This window comes from Hippocampus bargibanti, linkage group LG04, assembly GCF_051943395.1.
Source record: "Hippocampus bargibanti isolate YZ-2025 linkage group LG04, ASM5194339v1, whole genome shotgun sequence".
Taxonomy (NCBI): domain Eukaryota; kingdom Metazoa; phylum Chordata; class Actinopteri; order Syngnathiformes; family Syngnathidae; genus Hippocampus; species Hippocampus bargibanti.
This window is the reverse complement of record NC_142737.1, coordinates 13,715,247-13,737,091: the sequence shown is the minus strand read 5'-3', so window position 1 is coordinate 13,737,091 and position 21,845 is coordinate 13,715,247. Positions and strand designations below refer to the sequence as shown.

Genomic DNA, 21,845 nt, shown 5'->3' with positions numbered 1-21,845 from the left:
AGGCGATCGACGTGTGAATTCAGAGAGGGGGTGTGGAAAGGTGCGCCGGCTGGAGCGCTGTTCGGTCGTGTGTGTCCGCCGAAGATCCGAAGATCACTCCGCCAGATCCGAAGATGACTCCGCCAGCCGTGGTGGGTGTGTATCGCGAAAAATAGTGCGTATTTCAAGGTTTATTTTTCATAAATTTGACGTTCGTAAACTGAAAAGTTTGTAAGGTAAGGTGTTCGTAAGCCGAGGTCTCACCGTAAATAAATAAATAAATAAATAAATAAATAAATAAATAAATAACTGACTAACTAGCTAGCTAGCTAACTAACTATACATACATACATACATACATACATACATACATACATACATACATACATACATACACACACAAACACATATTCTCTCACATGCACGCACACAAACACGAATGCACACGCACGCAGACGCGCACACACACACACACACACACACACACGCACACGCACACACACGCACACACGTATATCAATCTATAGAGTGGCTGCCTTTACAGCAACTTGTTTTTCGACTTATTTTCCTTTCCTCTTCTTTTTATAACTTTCCTGCTATGAAATGTACATTTTTTAAACCTACACTTAAAGGACAACCGACGTCTCCGGGCAAGTTGTGTCCATAATTTGTAAAATGGCTTCAAATGACTTCTACTGAGCGCATTTTACAAAGATTCCACCGCATATAGCTATATTTTACGTTTTAAAACTTGCGCTGAATATTCCGGAAGTCTTGTTCTTGAGTTGGTGACGAGTCCTCACCCTACGTCCCTGAAGGAACGCCCCTCACCGAGAAAGGACATACCTTGCATCACCTCAATGCATTTTGCGGTACTTTGTTTGGTCTGAAAACTTCGTGTCGATCCGCGTTGATGGCGAAATTAGAAGGAAAACATAAATAACGCGATGGTGAATCCTTGTGTCTTGTGTGTTGCGCCAAGGCTTCTACAGTGTATTTGATGTTCGCTTACAAAACGTCCCAGGAGACAATTTCCATGGAGCTTTGTCGCCATCTTCTGCCTTTTTTTTGGGTACTGTGAGTACTAAAGAGTTTGTCACTACATTTCTCTCCAGATGCATCAAAATGACCGGAATAAATTCTTTAATCGATTGCAAACATTTATACTTTCCTCTTCAGAACTATTTGAATCATATTCATAACTGTATGCGTAACAAGAAAGCATCTTTTCCCAATCTGAAGCCATTGTTTTGATTCTCGAGCAAGGCAAGACGTCTTGGTGTTACACCACGAACAAGGGGGCGGGACCTTCTGAAAGTGGCCACTTCCGGGTTCAATTTGAAGTAGTTTTTGGACACTTTAAGTCATTTTTATTGGTGTTTTTCATTTGACTAAAAATATCATTCTGCGTGTTTTGGGTATTTTAGATGCTATAAAACGTTTTGCTGATGTCCGTTAGGAAACAAAAAAACTGATGTCGGTTGTCCTTTAAATGAAGAGGCTAGCCTAACAATGAAGTGTTCTGCTTTCATAAATCATTTCTTAAATGTATGCGTTTGTGATGATAAACTGCCGTTTCATCTCAACATCGAAGAAATACTTTGAGATGTTTTGAATATTAATCAGGAGTTGTTAAACGGGTTTGTGAGCATGTACTATTCAACAGCGTGTCATAATGTGACATTAATATTTTACTTTTTTTTCAAGCATTGGCTGGAGCCGAAAAAAGCTGTGGTTCGACAGATGAAATGTAAGTGCACTTTATTGAGTCATTTTCATGGATTTATGCATGGACTGGTGTGATTAATTAGATGGTTATAATATATATTATAATGATTTAAGACAGTCATGAAAAAAAGAACATTTGCTTCCGTTTGCTGCAACCGAGTTGAAGAAGATAAAAAGGGATTAAAAACATGTATAATCCATCCAAATTTACATCAAAACATTTTATTTTATACTTTTGGAAAATATCATTATGATTTTGATTTTCAATTTCAAAATTAAAAAAACCCACTAGAAAGTTCATGATTATCCAGATTTTCGAAACGGTATTATCGCACAGTAAAAGAGGAGCTTCCTTGCATCTTCTTCGTGTCTCTTAATGACCAGCCTATTCTTCCTGTTCTGCTCTAACGTGATAACGAAACGGGGCTATTAATGGGAAACATGTGCAGGGAATTATCCTGAGAGATCAAGATGGAAAAACGAAAGACATTGATAATGTGGCTAAGGAAAGTAAGAACGACGAGAAAACGAAGACGAAGAGCTCCGTTGACAGGCAAAGAAAGAGAGAGGAAAATGAAGAAAAGAAAGAGAGACGCTGAGTCGTCCTGACATGTCGTCTTCTCCCTTTGGCGGAGTTGTCTCCTAAATTAGGACATGACGTATTTTTATTTCGGACATTGACGTCACATTTGCATACATGTGCAACTTTTTTTTCAAGCAACATCTGACCCAGTAAACTCCTCATCTTTTTTGAGGTGAGTGTGGGAAAAAGCATTTTGGTTTTCAAAGGCTTCTGACAATCACCACTTTTACCGGAATAATCTGTTTACAATTGTGGTGATCCCATTTAAAATAATAGCTCCAATCTGCTTTTTTTACTTGCTTTTCATAGAAAGATTTGAATCAGTTCGATACAATTTGAACCTACAAACTATTAATATGAATTATTCTGTACAAATATTGTATTTGCAAATTACCTGGAAATGTTTTTAAAATATTCATTGTACAAGCAATAATCACAATATGGTGCTGTTAATTCTATCAAAACCCAAAATATCAAAACCCACCTATTTAAAATTGCATTTTCTGTGTCGCCCTTTCTCTCGTTTCTATTTATAATTATATTTTATTTATTGTATTCTATTTTATGATTGTATTTTATTTATGATAGTACCTATGCTTGTCTGCGACTGTAAAGTGTCCTTAAGAGTTTTGAAAGGCGCTTAAAATAAAATGTATTATTATTTTTATTATTATTAAATTTATCGGCTGTAAACATGCACTTCTATAAGCCTTATTATAAGTGGTAAATATTAACTAAAGGAACTGCAGTCTTGTTGTTCTGTGGCCTGGAATGTGACCTACTGAAAATCGACATACCGTACTGTATTGACCTACAATCTTAATAAATGGACATGGCATCACAAAAATACATTAATATAGCGAGGTGTCAATAAATCGAATGACGGAAAGATTGACCAGGAAGGGCAAGGATGTCAAATGCATTTTTACAGCAGGCCACATTGTAGTTGCGCTTTCCTCTCGAGGGCCATTATGAATTTGAGGAAGCCATTAGAATGTTTCATCTCGTCCACATATTACATATAGACAGTGTCTGAAATAACGTCAAATAACGTTGTGCAACTTTTACGTCAGGTGTACAACTTACAGAACGTCTCCGCCCGGGTGGCCGACAACTTTTTTCAAGAAAAAAAAAAGAAAATATATATTTTTTTCAAATCAAACATGTGCTTTATTCCGATTTCGAAATCTTCATTCGGTTTGGATATTTCGGAATTTCGGTTTGTTTGGAAATTTGCATACTCTGCAGCCAATCAGAAGCTTGCATCAAATAACTTTGTGGGTGTTTTTGAACGCATATTGTGTGTCTCCACAGCTCTGCAGCCTTTCACTATGTGCTTCAGAGTCAAATTCTACCCACACGAGCCAATGAAGATCAAAGAGGAGCTCACAAGGTACAAGAACCCTTTACACAATAACTGCTCTCCCACGTGATTGGGACCATAGTAACTGAGAAAAATGGAAATGCTCGCCCAGAATCACAATTTAAAATTAAATGATCAAGGTTCCTCGTTCGTTCCTCAAAACGAATTGATCCTTAAGTCGGAATCCACCATTGTCTGACACTAACTTATATCAGACCATTAACTCATCCACTTACATATTTTTGTGTCTTGTTGCAAACTGAGGACTCTGTATTGCTGAGAACAATGATGAAAAATGTGTTTCAATGTACTCCTAAATGCTGTTTCCTGCTTTGTCTGAACAAAATGATACTTTTGCATATGAAATATGGTGCAGGAAATGTAGCACAATATCTCACGAGTCAGAACAGACAGTAGTTATACGCTTCATCAAATTCGTATGGACGAGTTAGTGGCGGCCCCGCCTCAGTAACCACGGCAACAAATGCATCCCCTGGCTGCGGTGCCTCTGTCGTGTTTTATTTCCTTGGCAACACGACAGACTGCCCGCTGTTAAAAATGTCATTTCCGTTTCTAACGGTATGTCATCCCAAGTATGTTCTTCTCTGTGTATGTCATATCCCAGCCTCACATGTGCTTTTTGGTCACGACATATTGTGAAAATGTGTCATGAAAATATTTTCGCGTTAGCTGGATTTGCGGCCATTGGATGTGTTATCTGTATTGCATCATTCTGTTTCTTTTTTGTTTTTTGTTTTTTTGTTTTGCAATTCCACCCAAAATTTCAGCTAATTAATGCAAAAAAGCATGAAAACGCCTGCACATGGTACACCATTAAGGTTAGACAGCAGAGAATTGCTTTTATTTATCTTATAGGTACATTTTGGAGTTGAATACATACAATAGAAACCTATGTTGCATACTTCCAAAATAAGACATCTCAAGTCTCGTTGCTGAAAATCCAAATGGTATTTCATCTGCATTCCCATCTTGATTCTCCTTCTCTTTTCTCCCTTACGTCTGCAGGTACTTGCTTTACCTCCAGCTGAAAAGAGACGTCTACCATGGCCGTCTCCTCTGTCCCTTTGCAGAAGCTGCCTATCTGGGTGCATGCATTGTGCAGGGTGAGGCATTTTTTGGAACAATAATTGAGACAGGTGTCACGAGACGGAAAGCTGGGATTTGCAATTTTACGCGGAGCAGTCTTGTATCGGCAGTTTTGCTCTTTTGCTGCATATCAGGAGTGCCGACGTGCATTGCGCCTTACCCACGGGGGGTAGATCTGGTAATGTTAACATGAGTGAAATACTGTTGACCGCATAAATACATACCCCTGTTTGTACTGACACAATCTTGACATAGATATCGCTACCAGCAGCAGATTTCTACAATATTTTCAACATTATAAGGGACTTCAAAATATAAGGGGCAGCTTCAGTGAATGGCCAATTTCAAAACTGTTTTCATATACATGTATACTGTGTGTGTGTGTGTATATATATATATGTGTGTGTGTGTGTGTGTGACGGGTGTCACAACAGTGACTGTCTTCATCTCCACGATGCTGCCGTATTAATGAAGACGAGACGCGTGGATGTGTCTTTTTATTTCTTTTATTTCCTGAATCTCCTTGAGATTGTTCTCGAAACTATGGGCGGGACATAGTGCCACACTGTGCGCCGTTGCGTCACTTCCTTCATAATTTAATAATCTAAGCGCACAACTCCGTTACATACACCCCCCTTAAATTATGCAGAAGTGAGGCAACATACACACGGAAGACAACAGAAAGACCAACAGGCACAATAGACAAGGTTATCGGGCAAGGATGTACAAAAATGCTGTCTAATTATGTCACTCATCTGACCAACTACGTCAGGTGACTGGAGTAAGGGATCTGTCGCCGGTGTGTCAGGGTCTGTGCGCTCGTCGGAGATGCACTGTACTGGGTCTGGGAAGGAACTCTGTCCCCACTAACATAAGTGGCCTCAGCTACCTGCCCATTCCCCTCTGTGCATAGCACTACATAACTGTGACAGACTGGAGAAAGGTATCTGTTGCTGGTGTATCAGTGGTCTGTGCGCTCGTCGTAGATGCACTGCACTGGGTCTGGGAAGGAACTCTGTCCCCACTAACATAAGTGGCCTCAACCTGCCCATTCCCCTCTGTACAAACTACACCACCCTGCATAGCACTACATAACTGTGACAGACTGGAGAAAGGTATCTGTTGCTGGTGTATCAGTGGTCTGTGCGCTCGTCGTAGATGCACTGCACTGGGTCTGGGAAGGAACTCTGTCCCCACTAACATAATTGGCCTCAGCTTGAACCTGCCCATTCCCCTCTGTACAACCTACACCACTCTGGATTGCACTACACAACTGTTACACGGTTGGGAAGCCTCTACCTCTACCAACACACTCATTCAAAGGTGTGCTACTTGTTACTTGTAAGGAGCTCATTCTTAGACTTAAGACACAAAAACATGTACATGAAAAAAACACACTAATTGCAAAACAGCAGGTAGACAATTAACACACTACATGTATTTTCAAAACGGGGGTCGACACACAGTCCACCGAGTGATGGGACTGCACAGCGTCTTCATTGTGCAGCATCGCGGTCCCGGTCCGAAGTGGAGAGTCACTTGTGATCCGGGTCACGGCACCAATGTGACGGGTGTCACAACAGTGACTGTCTTCATCTCCACGATGCTGCCGTATTAATGAAGACGAGACGCGTGGATGTGTCTTTTTATTTCTTTTATTTCCTGAATCTCCTCGAGATTGTTCTCGAAACTATGGGCGGGACATAGTGCCACACTGTGCGCCGTTGCGTCACTTCCTTCATAATTTAATAATCTAAGCGCACAACTCCGTTACACACATATATATATATATATATATATATATATATATATATATTCATTTATTTATTTATTCATTTATTTATTTATTAGCGGCTGGATAGCTCAGTTGATAAGGCATCCGTTTCGCATACGGAAGACGAGGCTTCGAACCCCGCATGGGGCTGAGAAAATGAGCACAAAACATCATCCAGTGTGGGTCCTTGGGCAAGACGCTTCACGCTAATGCCTACCTCATACAATGATGAGAGACAATAAATCGAATGGCTCAGACGTCGCCCGGCCAATGCTACTACTCACGCAACCCTAGTCAGAGGGGTGACATGCAGAGAATGGGGGCTGAATGGTTACTTCGAAGCCCACAGTCACGGTTGACCATGAAACAACTAGTAGCTCAGTGTTCCAATATCTGCAAACGGCAATTGCTAACACGACACAAATTCCGAGGTGAAGGGCCCCACATCAGAGGAAGAGGTTAGACCAGAGATTGGGAGGAAAGCCCCAATGAATGATGAGATTGGGAAGCCAGCACCAATGAATGAACCTGAGAGATAAGATCATGGCAAGAATGAAAACTGGGCAACCAAGAAACCGATTACAACGGCTATGTGAAGTACCACCTGAAAGTCTCATGAAAACTGTGAATGCAGCACTGAGAGCGATCCCGACCGGAACGATCACGGAAACCAATGAGCTGATATACGCTTCAGCATCAGTGATCTTGCTTGGCAAGAGCAACCATGAGAACCACGAGATTCATTACTCACCATGGAAAAGACGGTTGGAGGCTAAGATCAACGCGTCTCGGAAAGATGTGAATCAATTGACGGAGACCCAGACAGTTGTGAATAAAAGGCCAACACCCAAAAAGTACATGCAGATAACCATACCTGAGCACTCAAAACTGCCAAACAAAGGCTTGAGGCCTTGTCCAGTCGCCTACAGAGGTACACGAAAGAGAATGAGACCTGTTCGCAACACAACCTGTGAAAGTGTACGCTCAGTGGCAGGGTTCTAACAGCAGAGCAGACCCTCCAAGGCTGGAAACTGAAAGATACTGGAAAGGAGAAGGAGGAGGTCGCACATAACAGCAGTGCACAATGGCTGGTGACTCTGAAAGAGGAGCACAGCAACCTCCCTGAACAGAACCCAGTTACCATCACAGCGGCATACATACAAGAAAGAGTCTCAGGTATGAAAAACTGGACAGCTCCAGGCCCGGATATGGTCCACACCTACTGGCTAAAGAAACTCACAGCACTCCACGAGCGCCTAGCAGCACAAATGAACCAGTTGCTGATAAATGGGACTCACCCAGGATGGCTAACTGAAGGGCGAACAATCCTAATCATGAAGGATTCCTCAAAGGGTGCAGTTCCTTCCAACTATCAGCCAATAACCTGTCTCTCCAAAACATGGAGCAAAGCACAGAAAGGCATTGGTAGAGATACTAGAGGTGCCAAACATCAGCTGCTGGTTGACAGAACAGTCGCACAAGACTGCATGTCCCAAAATACCAACCTGTGCACAGCCTGGATTGATTACAAGAAAGCATATGACTCGATGCCACATGGATCACTGAATGCTTGGAGTTGTATAAGGTCAACAGGACCCTGAGAGCCTTCGTTGCAAACTTGATGAGGATGTGGAAAACCACACTTGAAGCCAATGGCAAGCCACTAACGCAAGTGTCTATCAAATGTGGCATATACCAAGGTGATGCACTCTCCCCACTGCTGTTTTGCATAGGACTGAACCCCCTCAGCCAAATAATCGCCAAGATAGGCTACGGATACCAGCTCAGAAATGGAGCTACAATCAGTCACCTCCTCTACATGGATGACATAAAGCTGTATGCTAAGAGCGAAAGGGACATAGACTCCCTGATCCACACAACCAGGATCTACAGCAGTGACATCATGATGTCATTTGGGCTGGAGAAATGTAGTCGGATGGTGACTAAGAGGGGCAAGGTAGTCCACACTGAAGGGGTCTCACTCCCTGAAGGAACAATAGCAGACATTGAAAACAGCTGCAAATACCTCTGTATACCACAGGCCAATGGCAACCTCGAACTAGCAACAAGGAAAGCGGCTACGACCAAATACCTCCAGCGGGTGAAGCAAGTCCTCAGAAGCCAGCTCAATGGCAAGAATAAGACCCAGGCAATAAACAGCTATGCCCTGCCAGTGATCAGATGCCCTACATGAATAATAAGGTGGCCAAAGGAAGAGATTCAGACCACGGATGTTAAGACCCGAAAACCCGTCACCATGCATGGAGGGTTCCATCCCAAGTCCAGCACCCTGAGACTGTACACAAGCCGTAAGGAAGGAGGCCGGGGACTAGTGAGTGTGAGAGCCACTGTCAATCATGGGAGGAAAAGCCCCTACACGGGATGTACCAAATCTGGAAATCTTTTATATATTTCTATATTATATTTGGAAAACTCTTGTCATTCATTAATAGTCCGGTGCGCCTTATACATAGAAAAAGTTTGAAAATAAACCATTCATTGGGGGTGCGCCCTATACTCCGGTGCACCTTATACATCGTAAAATACGGTACAATCATGGCTGCAGTTACTTTAAGCATCCACAAGAGGGAGCCTTGCTGAGGGATTACAATCCAATACAATACCATTTTATTTATATGGAGCCTTCACAATCACTGCTTGGGTGAATATCTTTAAAAACCTTGCTTGTCTCCTTTTTAGTTAAGTCTGTAGTTCACCTTTCATTTTGTATTATCTTTGTTTCGTAGTGGCTGTGCTGAGCTGACAAAGTACCTGTCTGTTTGTTTGAGTGTGCGTTGGCAAATGCACGTTAGTTAAAGTCCGGTAGAATCATTTTCCATTACATTTGGTTCTGGCTAATAATCACCATTTCATGACATAGGAACACAAAAGGGGAAACAACTCAATGGGGAACACCAAGTATAAGGCGCATCGGATTATAAGGCTCACTTTGAAGGCTTTAAGATGCGCCTCTTCATGCAGAAAATGCACTAAATGCGTTCAAAGTAAGTCCACCAACAAAAAAAATTATAACAAAGCGATTTTCATTATCCAATCGCCAAAATTTCAAAAAATAGCATTCTGGATGTGACTCATTTGCTTTCATTGTCAGACACATTGAATCACAAACTGACGATTAAGCGGACACTGAGGAGCGATGATTCGCGAGACTTCTGTTCTGTTAAAAATGAACACGTCTGGTCCAGCTCTGTGACTGGCTTGTGAGAAAACACAGAAGTCACAGAAGAGTCCTCTCACTTCCAACTGTGATGATGAAATGAAGACGACCCCCTTTCGGGCGATAACTTTGGAGCTGTAGATTACTTTTAATTAGGCAACGCTTTGATTTCATCATTTCGCCGATTTGTAATTAAGACTGGATTTCAAAGACAGTTGGGACCATTCCTGTGTTTACAGAAAGGGGCTTTACAGTCATACCCTGCATGTTCATGTGTTTACTTGACAAATTCATGGCTCCATTTTCATGACTTACTGGACTCCCAAAGAAAAAACGCAAAACATCCATAATTATTAATTATTGTATACAAATCGATGCAATTGGAGTTTCTAAAGGATAGAACCAAGATTGAGAAGTTGAAGCGACTGATGTGACCTCAACTTACAAACACCTTAGCTTACAAACTTTTCGTCTTACAAACGTCAAATGTATGAAAATTAAACCTTATAATAAGCACTATTTTCATAATACACACCCACCATGGCTGGCGGAGTGATCTTCGGCGGAAGCACACGAGCGAACAGCACCAGAGGTTAAGTTACCAACAGTCCTTATGGAAGGTGACTCTCCTTCCATAAGCCATCAACGACCATCAAAAAGGTCAATAAAACTTTATTTTACAGCACAGTTTATTTCTTTAATTACAGTCCTCATGTAATGCGCCTCTCTTTTCAAACAGCAATTCCTTTTGACCTACGACCTCCAACGCCATTCCATTAAGCCATAAATGACCATCACAAATGTAAAGAAAGTGACTTTATGATACAATGCAGTGGATTTATTTCATTACAATACAATAGCACATTTATTATACATAGAATAAGGTATGTTGTGTGTAGTTTTTTTAGGCTTATTTAGTTGAAAAGTATATTTTATGGAAACCCGGGAACGGATTATTCCCATTTTAATGGTTTCCTATGGGATTTTTTTTTTGAGATAGACACTTTTCGCCTTACACACTCTGTCTGGGAACCAATTAAGTTCGTAAGTTGAGGTCTCACTGTAGTCATTAGGCCTACAGGAAGTCAAATCAAATATGAAGCTTCCTCTCTTCTGGAAAAATAACCAAGTGTCGTAGTGGGGAATTGTTGTGTACCCATCCAGAACATTTATCGTCTTTCAAATGGGCTTGTAACATAACAAAACCACAAACCTTGTTTTGTGCACAAGGGCACAGAAACAGTTCATACAAAACAAAGGTCCAACGTATCTTGCATCGATGAAGAAACAAGGACTTGATTAAATTAATGTGTGGTTTTCACAGTTCAATGCACACCATTTTTTTAACAGTCCACTGGTGTTTACATTTGCAACGGTGCCTTTTATTCTCTCCTCTTTCATCGATAAACGCTCCAACTCAACTCAACAATATTTAAAAACACTTTAAACAACCAACACCATTTTTTGGTTTCCTAACTGACATCAGAAAAACGTTTTATAGCATCTAAAATACCCAAAACATGCAGGCTGATATTTTTAGTCAAATGAAAAACACAGTGACGTCACGGCAAGACGTCTTGCCTTGCTCGAGAATCAAAACAATGTCTTCAGATTCGGAGAAGATGCTTTCTTGTTACTCATTCACACCTTGAAGAAGTTGTCGGCCACCCCGGCCGAGACGTTTTGGAAGTTGTACGCCTGACGTAAAAGTTGTACGGCGGGCAGATGTTATTTCAAACACTGTGATTAGCCTTTAATAGTCTCGCGGTTGAGAAATTTACACTTCACAGGAAGAGGAGTGGAAGGGAAGAAGTACAAAAATAGCCACTGTACAAACCCAGCCACTCTCGCAGCGCCATCTTGAAGTCAAAACAACAACCAAAACTAAATAACAAATAATGTGACACAACTCAAAAGACACAGTCATTCAATCGTAAGCACTTTCTGCACCCTCTTTGTTGCATGAAGCAGTTCTAGATGAAAGAGGAGAGGACCAAAGCCTCCTTTTCACCAGTGGATCAGGTACATTGTGGTGGAATGTGCACGTCTGCTACAAGCTAAATGTTGAAAGCAAACCCGAAGCTGTAGCATCCAATGACGAAAAGAGTTTGTCTCACATCTCCTGTTCGACGTAAATCTGCTTCAATTCCAAGCCGCGACAAGCCGTTCTGTGCTGGAAAAACTGATCATAATAATAGATATGGATATTTATTCCTGCATTTTATTCTTATTTTGTTCTGGCTAATTTTTAACAGAAGCGAAGGGAGAATTTCTGTCAAGATGCCATGAGGCATGTGGAAGGCCCGATAGCCTCGGCTTTGATACCGTGTTGTCGTGTATTCACCTCAACCGTTTTGTTCTCCGTTCAGCTGAGTTGGGGGACTATGACCCGGAGGAGCATCCATCTGACTACATCCGAGACTTTAGGCTGTTCCCCAAACAGTCGCTGAAACTGGAAAAGAAAATCATGGATATACACAAGAATGAGCTCAGGTATGAAAAACGAGTATGCTTTTGTCCGCGTCACATTTCTTTCTGGGTGTTTGATATGTACACGGACTGAATGCGAACGAGAGAATACATGTGAAGATTTAAAATAGAGCGTCTTAAGTGACTTGGATGGATGGCACTGGAGGGTAGAGGCTATTTATAGACGGTGGGAAAATTAATTAAAGGCGTGTAAAAAAAGGTTTGGGAATCAGAAATTGGCTTTTAGACACCGCATTGGATATAAATAGACTCAACGTCAATCTTGCCTCCCGAAATGAAAGTGTCCTAGTTGAATTCTGCCTTGCGGGCTTTGTTTTGGGTCAAAATCAACAAAATCAGTCACTTTACAGTGGAGCCTCTCAATTTCAATAACCCAGATTTTGTATAATTTAAAAACTCCTTTTGCCATCCCCCAAAATCTGTGAAGTCAAGACGTGAAAGCTTTGCGTTTCTTCTGAGACCTCATGAAGACTCAGCATTTCATCTCTGTCAACATCATATGAAATAACACCACTATTTTTGCTTTTATTTGTCTCTTTGAGGCTTGGTAGCAAAGAGGAATAAGTGACAAAGATCATCAAAGACAAATCTTTACCATATAGCGGTAACCTAACAATCAAGGTTTTACTGGCTGCTCAGAACAGCATGGCTAATAAACCACATGCAAATACAGTATGGACATATTAATCTTTGTTTAATAATTTGTTGATTAGATTAGATTATATTAGCCTTTATTTGTCTCACAGTGGATATATGTACCTTTCACAGAAGCAAAAACAAAATACAGGAGCTGCTGTAAAGGTCAACCAATCTCGCTGCATCATCTTGAAGTCAAAAACAAAATAACAAATATGACACAACACAAAAGACACAGTAATTCAATCTCAAGCACTTTCTGCACCCTCTTTGTTCTATGAGGCAGTTCTAGATGAAAGAGGAGAGGTCAAAGCGTCCTTTTCATCAGTAGATCAGGGACGTCATGGTGGAATGTGCACGTCTGCTACAAGCTAAGTTTTGTATGCAAACACGAAGCTGTAGCATCCATTGTTGAAAAGAGATTGTCTCACATCCTCTGCCCCGTAAATCCGCTTCAATTCCACGGCGCGACAGATCCACATATGCATCGGCACTCTGCGCTGACGCTCCTTTCTTCTCATAACGGGCTCCTCAAGCCATGCATCCATCAAGCCGCAAACTGTCAAACAGCAACGACCTTTCTGCTGAACAAAGCAAGGCTGTGTAAATGATGCCCATTACAGCCGCAAAAAAAACACAATCGCCTCAGAGCTGTCCAGCAATGACAGCCAAGCTGCAGCGACATTCCTTCCAATCAAAAACAGTGCTGGTCTATTCATGCTGCCTGAAAACACGCAACTGCTCAGCAAAGTCTCTTCCTTGATGAATGACGTGGCCAAAAATGCTGAAAAACAATCTGCAATCTGGTCCACATGACGCACAAAAACACAAAGTGGCAAAAGAAAACACAAAGACAACACAAAAACAACAAAAAAGCAAGGGTTGTAAGAGCACTTGCCGATGGCTCCCTTCTAGGGCGCCATCTTGGACTTTTGCTGCCCCTTTAGCAGTGACTGCAGCCCTTGCTAGCTAAACAGTTAGCCCGGACCAGAACAAGACCTAAACACAGTTTTGGAGATCAAAAGACAGTTTTGTTAACTTCATGTTTGGTTTGAGCTCTGGCAGGCGCAGTTAACTTTGAGACTTCTTGTTACATGATGTCAAGTCAACTGAATTTACAATCGTGGAAAAGGGATGCACCTGGGTGCTGTGTCGGGGTTCCTGGCAAAGTGTGTGAGAATATACTACTTCTGTACTTTTTCAAATTGTCATTATAGGTTTCTTTCTATTTGATTTTGCCCATCCTAAAGTGAGCTGAATCAAACTTTGAAAGAGGCTGTAACACAACAAAATGTCAACGTTTTCTATATTCTTTCTGGATTAGCTCTATGTTTGGATTGGATTGGATTGGATATGCCTTTATTAGTCTCACAGTGGAGAAATTTACATTTCACAGCAGCAAAGTGATGAAAGGAATGAAAAATAAAACGTACAACACCATTTGCTCTGTCTTGCCTGCGTAGACACGAGATGTTCTTATCCCTCTCCAGCAGGGTGTGTTTGTATGATAGTTTAAAGCTGAGCTGCAGCCTGGGAGGTTTGTCACACTGAGCGTTTAAGGATCAAAGACAAATCCCTCATTTGTCAACAGCCAATGAAAAGAACGCCCTTCATCTGCACCATCGGGTCCAAATGACAGTAATCACTGCACATGGCTGAGAACGACGCTTTGGAAGTGCTGCACATTCTTCCCATTAGCCTTTTCTGCTCTCTGCATTATAAACAAATGTTTGCGACTGCGTTGACTTTGAGACTGATGAGCAGGTTGATCATTGGAAGGTGATTACGGTACTTTAATGGGATGCCAAAACAACTTAGGGAGGAAACAAGTAAAGTCTTAGTGCATTTGTACAATTGATGGGGCTCCAGGCACAGTTTATTTTTAAAGTTGTTTGGTTGACATTCGTCCATTTGTCGAGCGGCCCATTTTCAATAGCGCTTGTCCAACATCCATTTAGATCAATGCAAGGTTATTGAAAACATCAAATTATCCTTCGCTCTAAATGAGTGTATCAACTCTCATTTATCCACACACTATGTGCCGGGTTAGCAACCTGACTCCGACTGTGTTTTTCCGAAGGTCCTTTGCATAATTTTTTTAAACTAATATGCTCTCTTTTTTCCGTCACACAGGGGTCAATGTGCTGCCTTAGCAGAACTCAACATGCTCCAAAGGGCTCACAACCTTGAAACGTATGGAGTCGACCCTCACCCATGCAAGGTAGTTCGTACTACTTTTTATTAAATACATCTTTGTTTTCAAGATATTATTCTCTGGTTTGTTACTTGATAATCATGAGGGCATTTGTATGTGTGTTTGTGATCGTGTACAGGACTTCACTGGTTCCACAGCATTCCTCGGGTTCACAGCGACCGGTTTTGTGGTCTTCCAAGGAAACAAGAGAATCCATCTTCTCAAATGGTGACAAAAAAAGTTATAATGTCGCTACTAATACTCAAGTTGGCCAATTTTTCCATTCAACACTTTTTCATGAGCAAAAGCAGGTATTGGGTCGCACCATTTCTTGGGGCTGGTTTGCTTGGGAGTGCCGATCCGATACTATGGGTGATGTAAAAAACTAAGAAACAAAGAAAGAAAGACAGAAATATAAATAAATGAATGAATGAATGAATGAATGAACCAACAAATGACATACCTGGGATCTAACGAACGAACAAATAAGTAAATAATAAATATATACAGTACATCCATAAATGACAATAAACAAATGTATGTATGTGAATTAATGAATAGCTAAAAAAAATAAACAAACAAACAAATAAAAAATGTTTTGGGTTTGACCCTAACAATGAATTAATTAATTAATGTATATACATGGCAATAAACATGTAAAAAAAACAAATTCATGAATGAATGAATGAATGAAATATAAATAAAAAATAAAATTGTAGTTGAAAAATAAATAAATAAAAATAAATAAATAAATAAACGAACAAATGACATATCTGGGAACAAGCGAACGAATAAATAAATAATACATACATACATACATACATACATACATACATACATACATACATACATACATACATACATACATACATACATACATACATACATACATACATACATACATACATACATACATACATACATACATACATACATAAATGACAATAAACGAACGAACGAATGACATATCTGGGATCGAATGAACAAACGAACGAATGCACAAACGAAGTTCAATTTGAAGAGACATGATGAAATGTATTCAGTTAATCAAGACTCCACTTTGATACAGTGGCTCTTTGTCAATGCAGTTGGGAAAGCGGCACCGAAATCACCAAACCCCTCGCAGCGTTTTACAATTCCACGTTTTATGCTATGTGCAGGGCCGACGTCAGTAAGCTCAAGTTTGAAGGGAAAACATTTTACGTCATCGGCATTCAAAAAGAGGTGAGTGCTCCGACCTCCTCCTCCTCGTCCTTTCATGTGTCGGGATGAAGTTGGAAACTTCATCGCCGGGTTAACACTTCCCATGTCGTGTCACCTCTCTGCTGTCCTTCCTGCTTTTCCCCCCTTTGCTGACCTTAAATGCAACTCTACTGTTTCTGCCCTATCACACACAAACTGTGTATTTGTGTGCGACTGTTTCAGATCTCCTTAACAGGCAGAATGCACTTAAACAGGATGGTGGGTGTGCTAAACCTCCTCACTCCCATCATGTGACTCAGTGTTACACAAACACAAAACGCCCAGAATATATTCACCGAACCGGCGATCAAACAGTTGACATATTATTTTATATTTTTTTATTCTAATTACAGTATATTTTCGCCATTGACGTTTTTGTATTTCGGCTTTAATTTTCATTTGGACGTGGAAATTTCTAAATACAATATTGACGATTGACTTCCTTTCTGCCATTGGATTGGATATGCCTTTATTAGTCTCACAGTGGAGAAATTTACATTTCACAGCAGCAAAATGATGAAAGGAATGAAAGTAGAAAAACGAAATACATGAGCTGCTGGAAAGGCAGCCACTCTCGCGGCGTCGTCTTGAAGTCAAAAGAACAAAAAAAAAACTAAATTGTAATTGTGATCAGAATTTTATTTGTACAATTTGATCTCTTTCAGCCTAGCTAAATGCCATCCACTTTTAATTATTTATTTAACTCATTCACTGCCAGATGATTTGCAAAAATGTGTCCAGCCCAGTGCCAGGGTTTTTGTCATTTTCGTTCTAATTGCAGGAATCACTCACAGAATATTGAGTTTTTGGACTACAAAAACATTTAATACAGTGTTACAAACCTTAGAGTCTCTTCTTTCATCATAAAACAGTGGATTTCTAGGTTTTATGGGTCTGGAGTTATCTGAGCTTGAAATGGGGGCGGCTGTAAAAAATACAATACATTGATATCGATTTATATAACGCTTTACAAACAGCTGAAGCTGTAACAAAGCGCAAAGAATGGACAAAAGAGAAATGCCGCCCCGTCGTAGAAAGGAAAAAAACACTGCCAGAGGTCTGACCAGCGCTTTATCGGCAGCCCCCGCAAGAAAAAACAAAACCCGAACAAATTTAGGAATGGCGCTCCACGTCACACTTTTCAATTTGCAAATACATTCGGGAATGACAGCAAATGAGTTAACTTCTTGTGTTTGGGTACACGTTTCATGAACATCCGGGTGTTGCAGTTGCAGCTTTGATGCCTCACTCACATTTGTGCGTCGTGCTACTTCATTCCGCAGCTGATTGTGTTTGACATTGGAGACTGACTCTCATCGCTGATTGGGTGCATAGTTAAACCTCCGTTTACGGCCATTATCGTGAAGTCAAAATGTGGGTTTGGTCTCCAATGTGTTGGCTGGCCAGCCAACCGCTCGATCTGCGCTAATCCAATGTGACGACAGCTGCTTGGTTTTATCTTTGTGTTTCTGTCTTTCTTCTCCATTTGTAAACGTAGTCGTCACTGGTGAGTACACGAGGGGGCAGTCGGTGCCACTTGTCACTGTTGTACTCAAGCCACTGCCCCGCAGGCCTCTCATGTTACATTAAGAGGAATTTTGTTTGCTTGTTGTCTGCTTGTTGGATGTGTACAGTAATCCCCTGCAAAAATGCTTTTTTTTTCATTTGCTGAAAACGCATCTATTCGCAATTATTGAATAACTCTAAAATACGACAGGGTGTCATTTAAATGGGAAAGCACTTAAATGTTAACGAAGTGATGAATCTTGACTGACTTGACTTTCTATATGGGCGAGAACTTAAGTTTAGCCTGGCTTTTCAGTGTAAGATACAGAAAGTCCTTGCAGCATGCTTTATTGTTCTTTATAAGCCATTTGTTTTTAACTGATTCACTGCCATTCCCGAATTCATTCAGGAATTGAAAATATGACATAGAGCGCCATTCACGAATATGTTCGGGTTTGGTTTTCCTTAATTGGGTGCCGATAAAGCGCTGGCCAGACTTCTGGCAACATTTTTCTTTCCACAAGGGGACAGCATTTCCCTTTTTTTCCTGTTAGCGCTTTTTTCTTGCTTCAGCTGTTGTTAAAGCACTATATATATATATATATATATATATATATATATATATATATATATATATATATATATATATATATATATATATATATGCAGTAAAGTCTCGTTATATCGATATCGGATATATCGATAGTCCCGGTTATATCGATACTATTTCTATGCACGCACGGAGAAAATTACATGCAAACAGGGTCGGATATATCGATAGTCCCGGTTATATCGATATTTTTTCGGACTCCCTTGAATATAGATATAACGAGACTTTACTATATATATATATATATATATATATATATATATATATATATATATATATATATATATATATATATATATATATATATATATATTGCATTGTATTTTGGACAGTCACCCTCATTTCAAGCTCATATAACCCCAGACCTATAAAATTTCAGAATTAACTCGTTTGGGTTTTGTTTTACAATGCTTGGGTGCCGATAAAGTGCTGGCCATGGCCTCTGGCAGTGTTTTTTTCTTTTCCACATGGGAGCAGCATTTCTTTTTTTCCATGTTAGTGCTTTGTTATAGCTTCAGCTGTTCTTCAAGTGGTATATAAACCAATATGTATATATTGCATTGTATTTTGGACAACCACCCCCATTTCAAGCTCATATAACTCCAGACCCATATAATTTATTAATTAACTCTTGTTCTGATGAAAGAAGAGAGTGTATGGTTTCTAACGCTGTACTGAATATTTATGTAGTCCTCAAACTCAATATAATGTGGGTCCTGGAATTTGAGTGACAATGACAAAAACCCGGGCACAGGAGTGGACACATTTCTGGCAGTGAATGAGTTAAACTGTTTTGAGGTCTGAGTTTATTTACAGTCAAAATTATCAACATTATAAATCTAGGTGATTTTCAACATTTTTCAGTGGGAGATGGCAAAGCGGGGAATTACTGCACACCAGTGTCTTAGTTTGTGGTTTTATGTCATGTAATGTTGGTACTGTACTTGTGAGTGTCTCATTGTCATCTTGACATCGATATGTTCAGACAACACACTTGAGATTCACGGGACTATCTCTATTTTTGTCATTTTGAAGGGGTGTGATTTTAAATTGAAGTTGCATTAAACTAATTTTTTTGTCAAGGACATTTTAAAGTTGACTTCCTCATTTAAAAAGTGGCAAAAATTGAGTTTAACCCTGTCTTGTTCTCATGGCACTATTCAAATGTATAAATGTACACAGTGGCGTCATGTCTTTCAGCGAGTCATTCTCCGTCATTGATCTCTCTCCCCAGCACAGATCAGAATCGACACATTAGACTCACGCAACGACTATAAACCTGCACTTATAGCAATATCTTTCAGTGCTATTAGGACATCACTACTGCCCTCCTTGTGCTAAACACACATGATTAATCAACTATGTTCCCGATTGTGGTTGTCAGCTGCCTTATTTTGCACAGCTCCCCTCTTTTTGTGATCAGTGGACCCATCCATATATTTACAGTTCAGCTTCAATTTGATTATTTAAAAAAATATACAGTATACAGAGAGTTTTTTTGGGTGGCTGCACAACAAACACAACCTTTTTATTGGAAAATTCTGGTTTTATACCCCTGCTCATTCAAGAATGTTTTAAGAGTGAAAAAAACATATCATTTATGGTTGGGTCCATCCTCTATGCACTATGAACGGGATGCACTGTATTTTTTTCTCATAATTTATCAGCTCTTTCTGTGATATCTGTGTGCAGAAGAAACTGGTGTTGACGTTTCACACCTCGACTCCTGCAGCTTGTAAGCACTTGTGGAAATGTGGAGTGGAGAATCAGGCTTTTTACAAGTGAGTGTTTGTGTGTGAGTGTCTCTCTTCTCTCTCTCTCTCTCTCTCTCTCTCTCTCTCTCTCTCTCTCTCTCTCTCTCTCTCTCTCTCTCTCTCTCTCTCTCTCTCTCTCTCAGCCTCTCTCTCTCAGCCTCTCTCTCTCTATTTACATGTGTCTTGTTTGACTCTTTCTAAAAGGTGTGCAAAATCAAGTCAGATCAAGACCATGTCCAGTAGCAACATTTTCTTCAAGGGCAGCAGATTCAGATACAGGTAACATGAATGTTATTGTTCGTAAAATATAAATTCAGGGACGAGTGGATTTAAGTCTAATGAAAGTATTTTTTTTTGTAGTGGAAGAGTAGCCAAGGAGGTGATAGAAGCAAGCTCAAAAATCCAGAGAGATCCACCTGAGGTGCGCAGGTAAGGTTTACTCGCTCAGCATGTGTGTTGCCGCTGTTCAAAAACAAACATGCTGAAGAGAAACTTGTAGGGAAATTGAACTAGAATAATCTTTTAACCCTTTCGTGGACAGAGGTCACCGCAGGAGACAACTTTTCATGTCAAAAGGGGACATGAAAGAATAAAAAGTACATCGACACTAATACAGCAACATATACAAACGCTTAAAACAATGCGATATGAGCCTTTCTGAAAAAAAAGTGCAAAAAGTGTATTTGTCCTGATTTCACAGAACGAGCATCACCACTTTAGTGTTTAGAAGCCACAGTAACCACAGAGTTACCAGAAAGAAAATTTGCATGTTATATCACACTCAATTTTGAACATTTGAACATTTTGAAGCTTTCACATTGCAAAAATCCTCTCATAGTAAAACGTATTGTGATCTTTATTCCCACCCATAAAGTTATATTTTCCAGTGTATAATATTTTTTACGTGTTTCCTGAATGGAGGAAAAGCTACCCTTCACTATGTGATATAAATATTGCAGTACATTTTATACTTTGCTGTTGTCAAAAGATAAACTGCTTTACGAAAATACTAATACTTTACCTTAGAGAAAATAGTAAAAAAAAAGGCATTTTGTGAGTGAATGGAGTTGTCAGAAAGCACTTTATATATGGAAACAAGTTTTAAATGTACGTACGTATGTCATTCATTGAAGGTGCGCCTTGTAGTGCAGAAAACACTGTAATACGTAGTAACTACCACACTTAGTCAGTGTAATCACGTTATTCTGATGAATATTGTGGATTAATAATTACCGTATTTTGCGGTTTATAAGGCACATCTAAAAACCTTGATTTTAATAATAATAATAATAATAATAATAATAATAATAATCATAATAATAATAATAATACATTTCATTTATAAACATCTTTCAAAACTCTCAAGGACACTTTACAGTCATAGGATATTTCACACCTGTTTTTTTTCTGCGTGTGAGCAGCGGCAGCCACACGCGCCAGCGTTCACTCAACACGGAAGTAAAAAATTAACGATATTCGTGTTTTGTAATGTCGTGCCTATTTTGATTTTGTTCAAAACATGACCCTGCGCCTTATACGCAATTACCAAGTCTTGCAACTACTGTCAGCAGCCACCGACTCCATTTCCCTCTGTAGAAGAAGTAGTGCGTGGTCCATCCTGTGTCCCGTATATATATGGAGAAGGTTTTTAATCATGTCATCCATTGAAGGTGTGCCTTATAGTCAGTCCGGTGCCTCTTA

The 21,845-nt window shown here is 40.0% G+C and overlaps 1 protein-coding gene and 1 long non-coding RNA gene across 6 annotated transcripts in view; one reads left to right on the top strand and one right to left on the bottom strand.

The window, feature by feature from the left end:
- The window catches only part of frmd3 (FERM domain containing 3), a 144,673-nt gene that overhangs the window by 108,680 nt on the left and 14,148 nt on the right, over positions 1-21,845 (top strand). For 3 of the 5 annotated variants that reach the window (XM_088994160.1, XM_088994157.1, XM_088994159.1), the window contains 10 exons: positions 1,687-1,729; positions 3,605-3,683; positions 4,680-4,777; positions 12,082-12,205; positions 14,972-15,059; positions 15,172-15,260; positions 16,193-16,256; positions 20,083-20,171; positions 20,349-20,423; positions 20,505-20,573. In XM_088994160.1, the coding sequence (XP_088850286.1) occupies positions 1,687-1,729; positions 3,605-3,683; positions 4,680-4,777; positions 12,082-12,205; positions 14,972-15,059; positions 15,172-15,260; positions 16,193-16,256; positions 20,083-20,171; positions 20,349-20,423; positions 20,505-20,573 (818 nt within the window). Of the gene's footprint in view, positions 1-1,686; positions 1,730-3,604; positions 3,684-4,679; positions 4,778-6,637; positions 9,343-9,415; positions 9,540-12,081; positions 12,206-14,971; positions 15,060-15,171; positions 15,261-16,192; positions 16,257-20,082; positions 20,172-20,348; positions 20,424-20,504; positions 20,574-21,845 lie in introns of those variants that run through there. The other 2 variants (XM_088994161.1, XM_088994162.1) reach the window with 2 other exon arrangements.
- LOC148899120 (uncharacterized) lies at positions 10,560-16,448 on the bottom strand. The gene is made up of 3 exons (XR_016114689.1): positions 16,271-16,448; positions 15,358-15,417; positions 10,560-12,164 (listed from the first exon to the last, which is right to left on the bottom strand). It is a non-coding gene; the product is annotated as an uncharacterized LOC148899120 (long non-coding RNA).